Genomic DNA, 16,706 nt, shown 5'->3' on the forward strand with positions numbered 1-16,706 from the left:
TCCTTTTTTTTTTTTATCTTTTTAATTTTTTTTTGTTATTTTCTTAGCAAAACTTAATTGTTTATTGTTGGAGGATGATGATATTCATTATCATTTTTAAAAATTTTTAGTGAGTCGATGTATTGCATATAACAAATAAGTACTAAAAAACTATTATAATAAAATAGATATTTATATCTTAAATAGTTATCCTAACTTTGTGGTTGATCAAAATTTTCATTTGAATGAGATTAACTTTTTATGATATAATTATTAAAATTTTAAAATTTTAATTAATATATATCTCTATGTACTTCAAAAACTAAAATGATTTTTTATAACATAATTATCAAAATTTTTAAAATTAATATCTTTTTTTTTATTAATGTAAATCACTATATACTTTAAAAATCAAATAATTTATATATTTATTTTATAATATAAATAAAATTTAAAATTAACCTTAATCATTCTTCTTTTTCCGCATGTCTTGCATGTGCTGCTGTAACTATAGTGTTGAAAAAGTGGTAACAAAAAAAAAAAAAAAAATTTGTGTGGTTTATTATATCGGAAACATTTAATTAAAAAAAAAAAAAAAAAAAAGGAAAACCCTTCATATTGCGGGAGGGAGGGCAAAATGGTAAAAAAGGTAGAAAGTGGAAAACCCTAATGAGTACTGTATATAAGAGAATAAGAAGGCAGAGATGAGAAAAAGAAAAGAAAGAAAAGCAAGAAAGCGGTTTCTCTCATTCACGGCGTCCGTCGCAAACAGCCTCGCGGTGGTCTCTTCTGCAAAATGGTAAATTATATTTCCTCTCTCTCTCTCTCTGTCATCATAGCTCTATAACCCTACTTAGATTTAGATTTAGATTTAGATTTAGAATGTTGATTTTTGAGAGTGTGAAAAATGCGCGCAGTCTCTGGTGGCAAACGAGGATTTTCAGCACATCCTTCGTGTGCTGAACACAAATGTGGATGGAAAGCAGAAAATCATGTTCGCTCTCACCTCCATCAAAGGTATCGGTCGCCGCTTCGCCAACCTCGTCTGCAAGAAGGCCGATGTCGACATGAACAAGAGGTCTTAGATTTGATATATATATTTTTTTTGTTGTTTCAAATCTTATATAATATTTGCTCATATTGATTTTGAATTTGTTTTTTTTGTTGTTAGAGCTGGGGAATTGAGTGCAGCTGAGCTGGACAATCTGATGACTATTGTTGCCAACCCTCGTCAGTTCAAAATCCCAGACTGGTTTTTGAATAGGAAGAAGGATTACAAGGATGGAAAGTACTCTCAGGTCGTTTCCAATGCTCTTGATATGAAGTTGAGAGATGATTTGGAACGCTTGAAGAAGATCAGGTCCACTACTCTCTCTCTCTCTCTTTTTCCTTTTTTTTAATTCATCTCTCTCTTTATATGGAATGGAATTGTATGTTTAGGGACACACCAAGTTTCACTCGATTGTGATTGGTGGACGACAATCCCTTATAATATAGGGACACCCAATTTCACAATTTGCTAATATGGTCGATTGCGAGTGGTGAACAATCACTTTTTACATGGACACTCTTTACTTTGTCTCTTACATGTTTGAGTCCTGTTTTGATGCTCATGGTTTAATTGAGAAGAAAAAAAAAAAGAGTTATTAACTGCAGTTTGTGTACTATATAAGTTATTGATTCTTGAGACCTAGGAATGGTGTTTTACTTTTGTTTTTAGATTTGTTTCTTGGCAGTCAACACAACCCTTAGAACTCATGGAATTGATTTGAGATTCTTTCCCTAGGAGTCATGTGAAATGAAATAAAATATTTGATGGATGTTTTGTAAATTTTTGGAAGGGTACAAGGACCCGTACCTTAGGTTTCCCAATTATATTTAATCATGTTGGTTGCGTTAACGAATGAACTACATAACCGAATTTTATTTAAGTTTTGCCCTTGTTGGATAATACTTACCATCCTTAGAATGATCAGAGGAGTTGTTGACAATTGTTCTTCAAACATTTGGTCTATTGGTGCAAAATATTTTATCTATAACCCCATGACATTAAATCTGCGGCAGTTGCTTTCTCAAACAATTCCGCAGAATGTTCTCAAACAATTCAGTAGAGTGTTCCAGAATGTTCTCAAACTTGTTTAATCACTCTTACTAGCTGAGCATCAACATTGGGGCTTCTATATGCCAAATGTTAGGAACATTTGGCATTTAAGCCCCAAAACTACTCAACAATGGGAAGGCCATATGCTAAATGCCAATTCCAAATTTGGGATTTAGCTACAGTACCATCTCAAATGTAAGATGGTACTGTAGCTAAATGTTATAAAAAAAATAATATTTTAATACTCTCATTTCTCTCTCCTCTCTCATTTATCCCGGTAAACTCCTCTCTCCTCTCTCATTTTTTCTGTTTCTTTTCTCTCTCTTTCTTCCTGCTCTCTCTTCTTCAACGGAATGGAGGCAACGGCGTGGAGGCTTGATCAGAAAAGCTGTGGTGGAGGCGTGGAGGTCGTGGGTTTCCGGCGTGAGGGTCGAATTTGGGTGGCGATTGGGTGGCGTTTGGGTGGTGTTTGGCGTTTGGGTCGAAGATGATGATGATGATGACGGGTTTGGGATGAATCGGCGACGGGCGACCCTCTCTCTCTCGCCATCGCTGCCGGTGAGAACAGATGGGTTTGGGTTTGGGTTTTGCTAGAACAGATGGGTTTGATTTTTGATTTTGGATTTTGGATTTTGATTTTGATTTAGGATTTTGATTTAGGATTTTGATTTTGGTTTTGATTTTGATTTGGCTGGATTTGGCTGTGCTGTGTTGCCATTGGATTGTGTTTTTTTTTTTTTTTTTTTTTTTTGGTTCAGCTACTGGGTTTGTGGTTATGGCTAGTGGGCCGACGGTGGAGGTGGTGGAAGTAGTTGTGGCTGGTGGGTCGACGGTGGGGTGGGTGTCTATGGCTCCGTCGGAATGGGTTTTGGGTCAGTGGGTGGCAGGGTGGGCTTGCTGCCTGGGTTTTTTTTTGGGTGTTGACGGTAAATTATGGGTTGTTGTTGGTGGTGGTGGTGGCGGTGGCGGTGTCAGGTGTGTAGTGCGTCGGTGGTGGTGATTGTGGTTTTTTTGGGTCAGTGGGTGGCAGGGTGGGTTTGCTGCCCAGGTTTTTTTTTTTATTCTTTTATTTTTTGGTTGTTGACGGTAAATTATGAGTTGGGTCTGGTGGTGGCAGTGGCGGTGTCAGGTGTGTAGTGCGTCGGTGGTGGGTTGTGGTGGCTCTGGGGCTGAGGATCGGTTTGGATGGCGTTTGTGGCTGGCGTTTCTGGGGTATTGGGTATTGGGTTGAAGCAGCAGTTGGTTGAAGAGGTTATTTGGGTATTGGGTTTTTGTTTTTATTTGGGTTTAAGGATATATTATTTTATTATGTAAAAATATTATTTTAATGAGTAGAATAGGAAAATAAAAGTTGGGATGTTGGGTGTATTGTAAAATGGTATTGTATAATTGATAAAGTAGGTTTTTGGGATGGTAAAATAAGATGGGATTTAGAATCCGGATGTGGATGCTTAGTGTGGTTTCTGTGTTCATAGTCCCCAATATAACATATGTCTTGCCTGATACTTTCTACTCTGTGCTGGTGAAAGAAACATGTCTGGTGCTAGAATATCATTTTCTTAATACCATAAAAGGTTGCATTTTTTTTTAAGTTTTGGCTTGTGAAACATAAGATAGAGCTGACTCTTGAGAGTTGTATGCAGGAACCATCGTGGTCTGAGGCACTACTGGGGCCTTCGTGTTCGTGGCCAACACACCAAGACTACAGGCCGCAGGGGAAAGACTGTTGGTGTCTCTAAAAAGCGCTGAGATTTTTTTTTTCTTTGTTCCAAACTAAATATATATGGTTGGGCAATCCAGATTTTTGGCTCTTTAGTATGTTTGATTGGACATTTTTAGATTTTTGTTACTGTGGGCTGTGGTTGGGTGTTTCACTGTGGTTGTGTTTTTAAGCCTGTAACCCTATTTATCATATTTGGTCAATTTTGGTTTTTCTATGGTTCTATCTAGTGTAGTCCATCTGCAGAGTTGCATTATATATCAATCAATTGATAAATGCATCCATCTCTATATATGCTTTCCAATCCTTGATTGGTACCATATTAAGAAGAAATTTACGCTTAAAACACCAACCTGAATGTTCATACCTTGCTTTATCTCAAGTAATTGGAATGTTCAACTTAATGAGACGTGAAAGCCGAGGTATGGGGCCAAGTAGGCTAGCTAGATATATCATTATCGTTAATAAATTACAGTGAAGGTCGATTGTTTTCTTAACACTATAAGGATTTCTACTGATTATATTTGGACATCACAAATATCAGGGCTAGGCCAGCAAGCTATGGGGACAAATTGTTATTGTTTGGAGCTTTGGGGCCTGTTTGGTAGGAGTGTACTTTTAGGAGTGTTTGAGTCATGATTCTCAATTTAAGGTGTTTAAACATTGCATTCAGAGGACTTCTTAAGATTAGTTTTCAATTTTTGATTTACATTGTCCAGTGACATTATTGTAATTAGCTAGAAAACTGTAGCACTCACTGATATTGACAACACAAACAGTCGGCTCTCTTTCACGAGTAAACTCCTCTCTTTCTCTCTGGACCTGGCCCTTATGGTTTCAGATCTCATGCTCTTTCTGTCACGAGCTTATTCTCTCTCTCTCTCTCTCTCTTGGAGGTTGGATTGTGGTGGATCTTTCTTTTGGGTTGGTGGGTTTTTGTTTCGGTCTTTTCTTGTTCTTTTTCTGGGTTTGGATAACCAATGATGCAATATGGCTTCTTTCCTTGTATTTTCGTGTTATTTTCTCTCGGCCTCTCTCCACTAGTTCTTATTTTAATTTTTTCTTTCGCTTCTTTCTTGTCTGGAGAACGGGCTTGCTAAATCTCAGTTGTATAATACTTATTCTTTGGATTCATTAATACAATTTTTGTCTCAACTAAAAAAAATAAAAATTTTGCTTTGATTTAGATGGGTTTGCATTGATTTCAGTGAATTGTTCAAGCTTGGACTTGCAGAGAGGGAGATGAGACAGAGGAAAGAGAGAAAAGTTATTAGAAATGAAAAAGTGAACAACATTTTAAACAGCTCTTTAATTTTCCATAAAAGTGACCAACATTAACTGGATCCTTGTTTATTTTCCAATTGGGTGTATGTTTGAGAACATCTTATTTAGTTGAAACTAAATTTTTTTTACTGAAAGTATTATAAATAAAAGTAAAAGTTAGCTGAATAGTACAGTGTGATTTGTAAATAGTATCAAAAAGTGCAGTGGAACTCAAGACTAGTAGCAAAAATAAGCTGAAAGTAGAGATAAGCTGAAAAATTTTGCTCACATTGGTTTCGCAAAAGCTTTTCTCTTATTCGTAAATGTCAATTACGCAATGAGATGGATGTGTGGAACCAATTTCTCCTATATGTGTTCAGGTGTGAATGAAGGAGAATTCAGTAGCGACTCTTACCCTTTTGCTACTTTAATTTCCACTAGTTCATGTTACTGGTTCAGATTTCTAAAAAGTAGTTGAATATATGTCCATATAAAACTTGCATTTTTCAGCAAAAACGCGTATATAAACTTGCATTTTTGCCTCTTGTGGGGTTTTTAGCCGACGAAGCTTTTCCTCCGCTTTCAATTTAATGTTCTATTACTAAATGAGGCCCATCAATTTCATTGAAGCATAGTCCATCCTTAGGACAAAGAGGTATTCAAAAGTATATATGCACACCCTTAGGACTATGTCTGGGCTTGCAAATGCACTGAAATCAAATTCATATATGATGCTGCGATGGACCTCCTCAGCAGTCTTCAAAGTCAGGATTACACAGTAGCTTAAGAGACTTTTGGTCAAACACCTGCTGGCTGACCATATTGAGGTTGAATTGGGAACATGCCTAACTACATCTCAGACCTCAGTGGAGCACAGAAATCACGCAGGAATGTCCAACCCAATAAACTTGGCTAGATGTGCTAGTGAGAAATAATGGAGGCCATGCATAAATGAAATCAAGCTCAGTAGAGAAGTAGAGCGATTTACTATGTATTGTCTTAATGCCAAACTACATGTATATGTCCTCTCTGGGACTGGCAGCACATGCAACTACATGTATGTGTCCTCGTTATGCACACATATTTTTTTAAAAAACCGAATAACTTGTATCAATGCGCCAGTGTACAATCAATACCAATTCTTGGCCACTACGCCTCAAACCATCCTTTAAATTTTTTCACCAATAAAAAGTAAAAACATTATCATTTCATCAAATACAAAAAATTGCTGAAAATCCAGAACTATTTCAAGATACCCCAGATTTGGCGGAAGATTTTGATTCTCCTATTTGTCTGGCCTGCACAACGGCCAAAACACTTCAATATTTACCACTACTAAAAGCCTGCTTCTCACCAATACGATGCTTCTGAAGATTCCCAATACTAGTGCTCATTTGATTTCCTTTAGCACAAGAAGACAACAATGCCAATGCTTCTGAAGGATAGTGCTTATTAGTTTCTTTTGGCACAAAAGGATATCAATAATATGGCCTAGACCCTAAAATTGTAGGTCTCTGAACTCCACGGATGATTCCCCAAAAATAAGTCAAAAAGTGGAAAAATTCAACTTTTACTATTCATCTATCACTATTCACCTGTTACTGTTCATCCATTATTATTCACCTGTTACTATTCATAATACTGTTCACTCTGAATTTTGCCTATTTAAGGGGGGTTGTCCCTTAAGTTTAGAACAAGCTTTTACTTCAGAATTTTCTCCCCTTAGAATTTCTTTTCTTAGAAGCCTTCTTTGAGAGAAAGTTCCTTGTTTCTACTACAACTATTTCCGACTACCTTACAATCTTGTATCTTGAACTAGAACAAGCTTTGTAACTGTTAACATGTACTGTTGAAATCAATGCGCTAGTGTACAATCAAGCTCTGTAGAGAAGTCCTTCTAAAAAAAAAAGAAAAAAAGAAAAAAAAAGAAGCTCAGTAGAGAAGTAGAGCAATTTACTATGTATTGTCTTAATGCCAAACTACATGTATATGTCCTCTCTGGGACTGGCAGCACATGCAACTACATGTCTGTGTCCTTGTTACGCATACATATATTTTTTTTTAAAACCGAATAACTGGTATCAATGCACCAGTGTACAATCAATACCAATTCTTGGCCACTACGCCTCAAACCATCCTTTAAATTTTCACCAATAAAAAGTAAAAACATTATCATTTCATCAAATACAAAAAAATTATTATTTGATGAAAATTAACAATGACTATTATTCTATATATGAAAAAAAGGCAATGACTATTAAAAGAGAAGAAAACTAACAAGGTTTCAAAGTCTAATCTTCTTCACCAAAAACCAAAAGCTGGAAAAACGACCATAAACCTAAATACTAATTAATGGCCATTATATACCACTACTTATCCGAGGGAAAAAAGTAGCCATACAACCCTAAGAGAACCCAAAAAAAAAAAACCAAGTCAAAACCTTCGGATCCGAACAAATAAAACAAAATTCCTTGGGCCTGCTTATACATTATGAATCTCAGAATCGTATTAAGTTGGCACCCTTGATTGATTCTTTAGCGGAGTTGTTGTGACTTGTGATCAGCCGGCTTCATCTGGGATGCTTTGAAATATTATTGTAGAACTAGAACCCTGAGGAAATCTTGAAGAGAAAGAAGTTGCAGGGAGAAATCAGCACCACCCAATAGCACGTCAATCTCAACCTTGGCAATGCAACAAGAACCACATAGTTCTTGATTCTTGTCACAATAAGAAAGTTGCTCCAAATGGGTATGAAGAGAGATATCATTATCATGACCAAAAGTTTCCACGTTTGAAGTTTGATCTACGAGTGCATTAAAGAAACTCTCATCAGATGGTAGATTGTATGTCTGTATATGTGCAAGTCCAAGTGCAAGCGCAAGCGAGGAGTGATCATCATCAGAGGAAAAATCCTTGAGTGACAAATCTGCTTCAGAGATGGAAGTCATAGAATTAAGAGGAGATATGAATAATGTTCCAAAGTACTCATCTTCTTGACTGGGAAAGCTATTGAACTCCATGATCAAACTGTAAACAGAATCAAAATCTTTGAATGCAAGAGAGAGTTTTGTGTTGGTGGAATAGGGTTGATCAAAGAAACTGGCTTTGTGATTTTGCAAATAATGGGATAATATAGCTGTTGGAAACTTGGGGTTGGGCTTTTAAATATATAAAATTAATAAACTTGAGGCGGTTTTCAGTGTAAAACCTTTTCCTTCATTTACAAGGATTATATTATGGGAAGGCGGTGGTAACTAGTACTTCAGCTACTATATTTTGGGATTAATTACGCCTCACTGTTTTTTTTTTTTAATGGTCCACTTTATGATTATTTTCCACCTTCACCCCTATAATTAAGGAACATAGAAATTATTTATTATAAAAAATTATAAGGTAATGAAGAGCAAAATATTCGTTTTGGGAGCACTTAAAAAATAAAAACAAAAATTATGTGCTGCTTGAATTAATTGATTTCAATTGTTAAAATCTTTTATCATGGAGAGATTTGAACCTTGCCTACACAAAAACCAATCTATATATCTATATTTATATATATAATAATAAGTGAAGTTGAGAGAAATTCAAATTAAAATTTGAAATTAAAATTCTAATTTTGCGTTATGTGTTTTAAATTATTTATTTTTAAAGAGTTTTATTTCTTAATTTCAGAATTAAATGTGGGACCACATCATAAATATTAATTTAAGTGAGTTATTAAGTACAAAAACTAAAGAGTCTAGAATAAATGAATTTTTAAAAAAAATGCTTCACAATAATTTTTTTTTAAATGGACAATTTACATTCTATACCTAATTATATTCTTACAAATTTTTTTTAAGGAGTTAACAAAATATAAAAATGACTATTAATAGTATTTAAATTATATATATATGAATTATATTATGCATCTTATTGTATATTTTTAGTATGTATATGCATGGAGTTACAAGCTAGTTTTTCTTAATTAGTAAGGATAATTTCAATTGGGATTGGGTTTTTCAATAATCAATTTACTTATTTATTTTTTAAAATCAAATTATTATATTTAATAATTGAAAATTCCACAATCATCTTGTAGGATCCTCCTATGCATAAATGTATGACTGATAATCTTTCAAATGAACCAACAGAAATCAAGATTTTAACTAAATTTCATTACTCCTCTCAAAGGGACTAATGAATTTCCATTCATTTTAAATCAACTCTTTTTTTTTTAAAGAAAAATACCCAATAATTTTTTTTTGGAAGAAGAAAACAATGTTTCTAAAGATAAAAAGAATTATTGTTTTAAAATACAAAATATCTTACATTTTGATTTTGCAATAATAATAATAATATTTTTGTAATTTATTTAAAATAACTTGGACTCACAGAACACACCAGTAATAAACTCTGAACAAAAATAATGCTTACAAAAATTCCTACAAGTGAATAATTAAGATCCTCTTCCATGCTGATTCTATTTAATGAGCAAGTGTTGGGCTGTGTTTGAATAAATGAGGTCGAAGCAATAGAAATGTTGCTGCACTAAGGTCTTGAGCGATGAGAGAATAGACAGGGATAGCGAAGTGAGTGAATGTTACTTGTTACGACATAGCTTCCTCGCGCACACGGAAAAAAGCAAACCAATAATGACGACACTTTGTCTAGAACTAATATGAATACTATTCTACAACTAATCATGCAATGGTAATGCCAACACTAGTCTAGTATATAATGATAAGTGAAATTGAGAGAAATTTAAATTAGAATTTCAAATTAGAGTTTCAATTTTGCGCCATGTGTCATAAATTATTTATTCTTAAAGAGTTTTATTTTTTAATTTTAGAATCAAATATGAGACCACATCATAAATATTCATTCAAGTGAGTTATTAAGTACAAAAACCAAAGAGCTTAAAATAAATGAATCCTAAAAAAAAACGTGCTTCACAATAATTTTTTTTTTTAAAAAGGACAATTTACATTAATTTTATACCTAATAATATCCTTACAAATTTTTTTAAAGAGTTAACAAAATATAAAAATGACTATCAATAGTATTTAAATTATATATATATATATATATATTTATATATAAATTATATTATGTATCTTATTATATATCCTTAAGTATATCCATGCATATGCATAAGGTTATAAGTTAGTTAATATTAAAATAGAGTCATAGGTTGAATGTTGAAATTATCTCTAAAAAATATGGCCAATTTTTTTTTTTAAATTTTAAATATAAATACAATACAATAAAATTCTAACCTACCTATGGAGGCAAGAAATAAAAAAAATTACTAAAATTAAAAATCTAAAAATTAATTTTTTTTTTAATGGCTCGCATTATATAATAAGGAACAGTTTATTAAAAATTATAAAGTAATAAATTAAGAGCAAAATATTTAATTTGGGTGCAATAATAAGAATAAAAATTAAGTGCGGCTTTTTAATTAAATTAATTAGGTGATTTCAATTAATTAAGGCTAAAATTTTTAAATCAAGTAGATTTAACTTTACCAAAATTCTTGCCAAAATTAAAAATCTAAAAATTCCAGTAATCCGAGTTAAGCCCAATAATCAAAGAGCTAACAATTTTTTCTCTGTCTCAAAAAAAAAAAAAAAAAAAAAAAAAAAAAAAAAAAAACCCAACAACAACAAAAAATTCAAAAGTCTGACAATCCCTGAAATATAATACCAAAATTCAAGAACAATCAGCATTACCTCAACAAAAAAATCACAATTTCAATAACCCAAATAATACCCAATTATCAAAATCAAGGAGAGCTAAAGCACAAAAGAAGCAAAAACCCAACATGCTAACGGTCCCTATATTGAAAAAATCCTCAAAATTCCAATAAACCCACTTAAATCTAATTATTAAAATCAAATATAGCTAGAACTTAAAAACAACAAATCTCAAAACTTTAGCAATACCTATTAACCCAATACCAAAAATCAAATAAAATCTAGATAAAAAAAAAAAATCAAATAAAATCAACATTGCCGCAGCAAAAAACTTTATAGAATTCCGATATCCCAATGGAGACAAAAATGAATTACGCAAATCTGCTTTGCAGCAGGGAATCCAAAGGTATTATTGTTCACGTAAGCCGCTGATGGCGGCTTCAACTCTACAATAAAACCAAAGAAGAAGAAGAAGAAGCTAGCTATGCAAAGAAGCATACAAGAGTGATATTGGTTCGGCTCATCTCAAAGCTTTGGATCGACGTGAAGGTAAAAGACGAGCCGTAGCAATACCACCATGTCCACTTCCTTTCGAATGAGTTTTTAGAACTGTCTCCTCCATACTTGGAAAGTTGGAGCCTCATTCCTGTATACAGGGCTGAAAAGGGTTTGTATGGATCAGTGGATGGGTCCTATGGTTTATGACATGCATATACTATATATGCATATGGATTATGGAGTATTTACCATGATCTAGATTTAGGAATCCTACTGCTTCTTTTTTATATATTGTAAGCTGTATAATGGAGCATTAATTCTATTGTTAGGGCATGAAATCTAGTATGAATATATAGCATGCCTTATCACCAATTTCACAAAAATGCAAGCGATATTGAACCTTCAAGCTCAACATCAAGATGCTCCTAATAAGTTTGATGAATCATTGGGCAGAAATTCTCGAACTAACTAGTTCATGGTTTGTACGTAAAAATGTTACAACCTATGAAAAGAGGTCGAGAATGGGTTATTTCCAATGTTTTGTCTAGTAATTATTGACCTAAGTGTCTAGTTTAAGGGTGTAGATTTTTTTATAAATTCAATAGTTACAAAGAGAGAGGAGGGATTTAAATACTATACGTTTTTTTTTTTTTTTTTTTGAGAAACCAACCTGGAAGTCCAGGAAGGGGCTTTATTAGACAAACAAAATTAAACAATATCAGAAGCAACAAGGGGGGCAAGGTCTGTAGATATGTCTTCCAGCCAGACCTTAAAAACATTCCCCTCCTTTGCTTTCTTTGCCAAGGCATCGGCAACCTTATTACAAGAACGATTAACGAAACAAAAATCACATTGGTTCAAATGAGAAGACGAATGGTAAATATCATCAATGATATGACCGAAAGAAGAATGTTTAGCCGTTCCAGACTTGATAGCATTGATAACCCCAGCAGCATCACCTTCAAAAACCACCTCACGAAGGCTCAATTCCAAAGCGAAACTGACTGCCCTGCGACATGCAAGGATTTCAACCTCAGCTACTATTTGTGGAAGGGGAATACGCACTGACAGAGCACCTATGACAGCACCTTGCCAGTCCCGTATCACCACGCCAAGACCTGCAGAATTTAAGCTCTGGAAAACTGCACCATCGAAGTTAGCTTTGTATTGGTTTGGCTCAGGAGGACGCCACTGAACTGAAGTCGGTAGCTGGTTGGAAACTGGGTTCGGATCTTGGGCATTGAGAAAGTCCTGTAATAGATCACCAGCTTTTTGGACAATCTAATTCAGGGGAATGGATTGGAGACCCAACCTAATGCAGTTACGCCTGCTCCACAAAAGCCATGAAATGATTATAAAAACTTCTGCTTTAAGATCATCAGATACCTGCAAAAAATGAGCAAACAAATTAGATAAATCCCTTGGGGGGATTGCAACTGAGCTGCGGGCCCAGCTTAGTTGGCTCCACACATTCTCCAGTTCACCACATCCCCACACAGCATGGAGAATATCTTCGATTTGGGCATGACAGACCGTGCATCTGTCCGTATCAGCTATGAATCGACGGAACAAGTTGGCCATGGTGGGTAAGGCCTCATTGCATGCACGCCACGCAAAATGCTTCATTTTGGAAGGGATCCGTAGCATCCATAAGCCTCTCCAAAAAGACTTCTGGGGGTTAGGATTTGAGCTACTAGTGTTGTTGGCTGAAGCATCACAAGCCAGCAACTTATAGGCACTTCGGGCAGTCAATAGGCCAGAAGGAGTTTTAGACCATATCAGACGATCACAAGGAAGTCTGAAACTCAGCGGGATACTCAAAATGATGTTGGCCTCATGCGGTAGGAAATTTTGGTGAACTACATCAGCTTTCCAAGCACATGAAGTTGGATCAATGAGGCTACTGACCTTGGCATCAGGTGGAATATTGGGAAGAGCAGAGATGACCGTTCTATAGCATTGGTCAGGAAGCAATTTGTCTTCCTTTATACTAACAGAGGCATCATTCCCTATCTGCCAAACCATGCCCCTTTTGACCACATCTCTAGCACTACAAATACTCTTCCACGCATAGGACCCCCCATTCACCTCGAGAGCTTCTAAGATTGAGCAATTCGGAAAAAATCGAGCTTTGAAGACCTTATGGCATAGGGAATCCGGGTTATTAATCATTCTCTAAACTTGCTTAGCCAAGAGAGCTTGGTTGAACTTCTCAATCTCCATAAACCCCATACCTCCCACCTCCTTTGCTTCACAAAGCCTCTCCCATTTCACCCAATGAACTTTTCTTGCCTCACCATTGTAACCCCACCAAAATTTTCTAATCATGATCTCAATTTCTTTTATCAAACCCTTGGGAAGTTTGAAACAACTCATGGAGTAAGTTGGGATTGCCTGGATTACTGATTTAATGAGCACCTCTCTACCAGCCTGAGAAAGGAGTTTTTCTTTCCACCCCTGCAATTTCTTCCAAATCCTTTCCTTGATATAGACAAAGCTATGTTTTTTTGCTCTCCGAACAAAAGCTGGCAGGCCTAGATATTTTTCATATTGTCTAATGGAGGGGACACCAGTAACACTTGAATACTAGCCTGAATGTCATGATGGGTGTTAACACTAAAAAATATATTAGTTTTGTCTCTATTTATTTTCTGCCCCGACCCCTTCTCATAAGTAGATAATATATCTAGAATTACCTGACATTCGGATTCTTTTGCTCGGCAAAAGAGAACACTGTCATCTGCAAAGAACAAATGAGACACCCGAGGGCCATTTCTACAAATTGAGACACCCCTAAGCAGCCCTTCTGATTTAGATTTGTGGATCAAACCTTGGAGCCCCATAGCACATATCAGGAAGAGATAAGGGGAGAGTGGATCGCCTTGCCTAAGGCCTCTGCTAGGAATGATGTGGCCAACTGGGACCCCATTAATAAGGGCGGAAAAAGAGACAGTTTTGATGCAAGACATGATAATATTCACAAATTTCCCGGAGAAACCCAAATGCAGCATAGCTTTTTCCAAAAAAACCCATTCCACCCGATCGTATGCCTTACTCATGTCAAGCTTTAAAGCCATGTAACCCAACTTCCCTTGGGTTTTTCTTTTGAGATAGTGTAATGTCTCAAATGCCACCAAGATATTATCAGATATGAGACGACCTGATAAAAAAGCACTTTGAGAATCTGAGACAATATATGGCAAGATGCATTTCAGCCGATTAACCAAAACTTTTGCAATAAGTTTGTAGACCACATTACAGAGACTGATTGGTCTAAAGTCAGAAACTTTTTTTGGATCTTTAATTTTTGGTATGAGAGCTATGAAAGTAGAATTGAAATTAGCAGGAACATGACCATTATTAAGTGCATTTAGGACAGCTTCAGTAACATCCCTACCAACAATGTGCCAAAAAGTTTTATAGAAAATGGGTGACATACCATCGGGTCTGGGGGCAGTGAGGGGGGCCATTTGTTTGAGGGCTTTAAAGACTTCTTCACCTGTGAAATTCTTGTCCAATCCAACGTTCATTTCTGCAGTAACAGTGGGTGCCATGCCAGCCAAAACCACATCAAAACCTGTGGGATTTGATGTAGAGAAGATGTTTAGGAAATATTCTTCCACCAAATTACCCACACGGCCTTCATCTTCTACCCATAACCTGAATTCATCCTCCAAACCCAGAATTAAGTTATGCTTGTTCCTTTGATTTGCACGGCAGTGGAAGTACCTAGTGTTTCGATCTCCATCCTTCAACCAATCAGCATGTGCTCTTTGCTTCCACATGGTCTCTTCCTTGGATTTTAGCTCCTCAATTTCTTTCCTTAGCTTGGAAATATGATCAGGTGCAGTGACATATAACCCAGCCTCTTCCGCCCCACTAAGCTCTCTTAACTTCTTTGCAAGTGTGTTCCGTACCAGCCCAAATGATACCCGGTTCCAAGTTCTCAAATTCTCTTGGCATTTGTCTAGTTTTGTTGTCAACACTACCTCCGGAGAAGATGCAGAAACTTCATCCCATGACTGTCGCACTACATCTTCACATGAGTTATCTTTCAATCACATTGCTTCAAAACGAAACGGTTTACCTTTACGATAAAACCTTTGTTGTTCCGAATCTGAAATAAGAAGAATGGCCTTCTGATCCGAATGAAACACATCCAGATGGTGGATCCGAGTAGTAGGAAAACGGAGAATCCAATCTACTGTAGCTATCCCACAATCTAGACGAATCCACACGTTCTGATCCCCCGGTCTCCTATTGCACCAAGTGAAAGGAAAACCATTAAAACCAAGGTCTTTCAAACCACAAAAGTCTAAAGCATCTCTAAATCCTTGCATCTGTCTCTCGGGACGATCCAACCAACCTTGCTTTTCCTCCAACCAAATAATTTCATTGAAATCTCCCATGCAAATCCACGGTAGAGCTAAACGTTGACTCAAATCCCTTAGTAAAGACTAAGAATGTTCCCGGTTGGCAGTTTCAGGGTCACCGTAGAAACCCGTAAAACGCCAAGCGTCATCCATTCCAAAGTCTATACTAGCATCAATGTGACAGTCAGAAGAAGTGAGCACAGCCAAATTAAATGGTTTCTCTCCACAACAAAGCCAAGCCACCACCCTGATTCACCCTAGGAACAACAAAAAAATTCACAAACTTCAACTTCCGACAAATTCTTTCAATAGTAATTTTTTCCACTTTGGTTTCCATCAAAAATACGATTTTGGGATCTTTTTTGCTAATCAAAGCAACCAACTCTTCCTCTGTCTGTGGGTTCCCAAGCCCATGACAATTCCAGTTTAAGCAACTCATTGGACCTGGTGGTGCTGGACCCCAGCAACCACCTGAAAGTTTTCCTTATTCTCCAGCCCCCCCACATTCTTACGCACCTTTTTCACCATGCTAGTATCTGCTAAGTCTAGAATAGGGCGTCGATCAACTTGTTCAGACATTTCAACAGAGGAATTATCACTACCTGCTTCATGTGCCAATTTTTTCCATTTTCTTGCACCACTTGGAATGACTTCACTATTGGTAATATCAACTAGGATCGGCTTAGTTGCAGTGAAAGAATAAATACCCATAGGCATAGACCCATGAGACATATCCACGAGTGTTGGAGCTTGTTGCTTAGAGATGTCACACTTCACAGCCAACCTATCATTGACCCCACCAACATCATCATTCTCCAAATTGCACATATCCTCCATGAAATGGTCCCCCCCTTCCATCATCTCCTTAGGTTGATCAATGCCGTATTGAGAATTTGTTGATAGGGCTAAGCTAGAGTGATTTAGCTTAGCTGGACCTTTCCTCCACATTGTATCTCCACGACATCTTCCTGAAACCACAACCACCGTTTTACGATTCTGCCTAATGGGATCTGCTCGAAGCCACTCACCATACTGTTGATTCTCTTTTTTCAATTTTCCTTTTCCTTGAAGCCAAAGATCACAATCCCTTTCGCTAT

At 36.1% G+C, this 16,706-nt stretch overlaps 1 protein-coding gene across 1 annotated transcript; it reads left to right on the forward strand.

Moving 5' to 3' along the window:
- The first annotated feature begins 638 nt into the window (after positions 1-638).
- On the forward strand, positions 639-4,023 carry LOC126713596 (40S ribosomal protein S18). The gene is made up of 4 exons (XM_050413382.1): positions 639-778; positions 897-1,057; positions 1,151-1,339; positions 3,724-4,023. Exons 1-4 carry the CDS (start codon positions 776-778, stop codon positions 3,827-3,829), a joined length of 459 nt encoding a protein of 152 aa, XP_050269339.1. The 5' UTR covers positions 639-775; the 3' UTR covers positions 3,830-4,023.
- Positions 4,024-16,706: the final 12,683 nt, after the last annotated feature.

This window comes from Quercus robur, chromosome 2 (genome assembly GCF_932294415.1).
Source record: "Quercus robur chromosome 2, dhQueRobu3.1, whole genome shotgun sequence".
Lineage (NCBI taxonomy): Eukaryota > Viridiplantae > Streptophyta > Magnoliopsida > Fagales > Fagaceae > Quercus > Quercus robur.

What these genes read in the sequence shown, in the direction of transcription:
- LOC126713596 (XM_050413382.1), top strand. An exon ending in GATGTCGACATGAACAAGAG is followed by an intron (nt 1,058 to 1,150) that starts GTCTTAGATTTG and finishes TTTTGTTGTTAG; the next exon opens with AGCTGGGGAATTGAGTGCAG. An exon ending in GAACGCTTGAAGAAGATCAG is followed by an intron (nt 1,340 to 3,723) that starts GTCCACTACTCT and finishes AGTTGTATGCAG; the next exon opens with GAACCATCGTGGTCTGAGGC.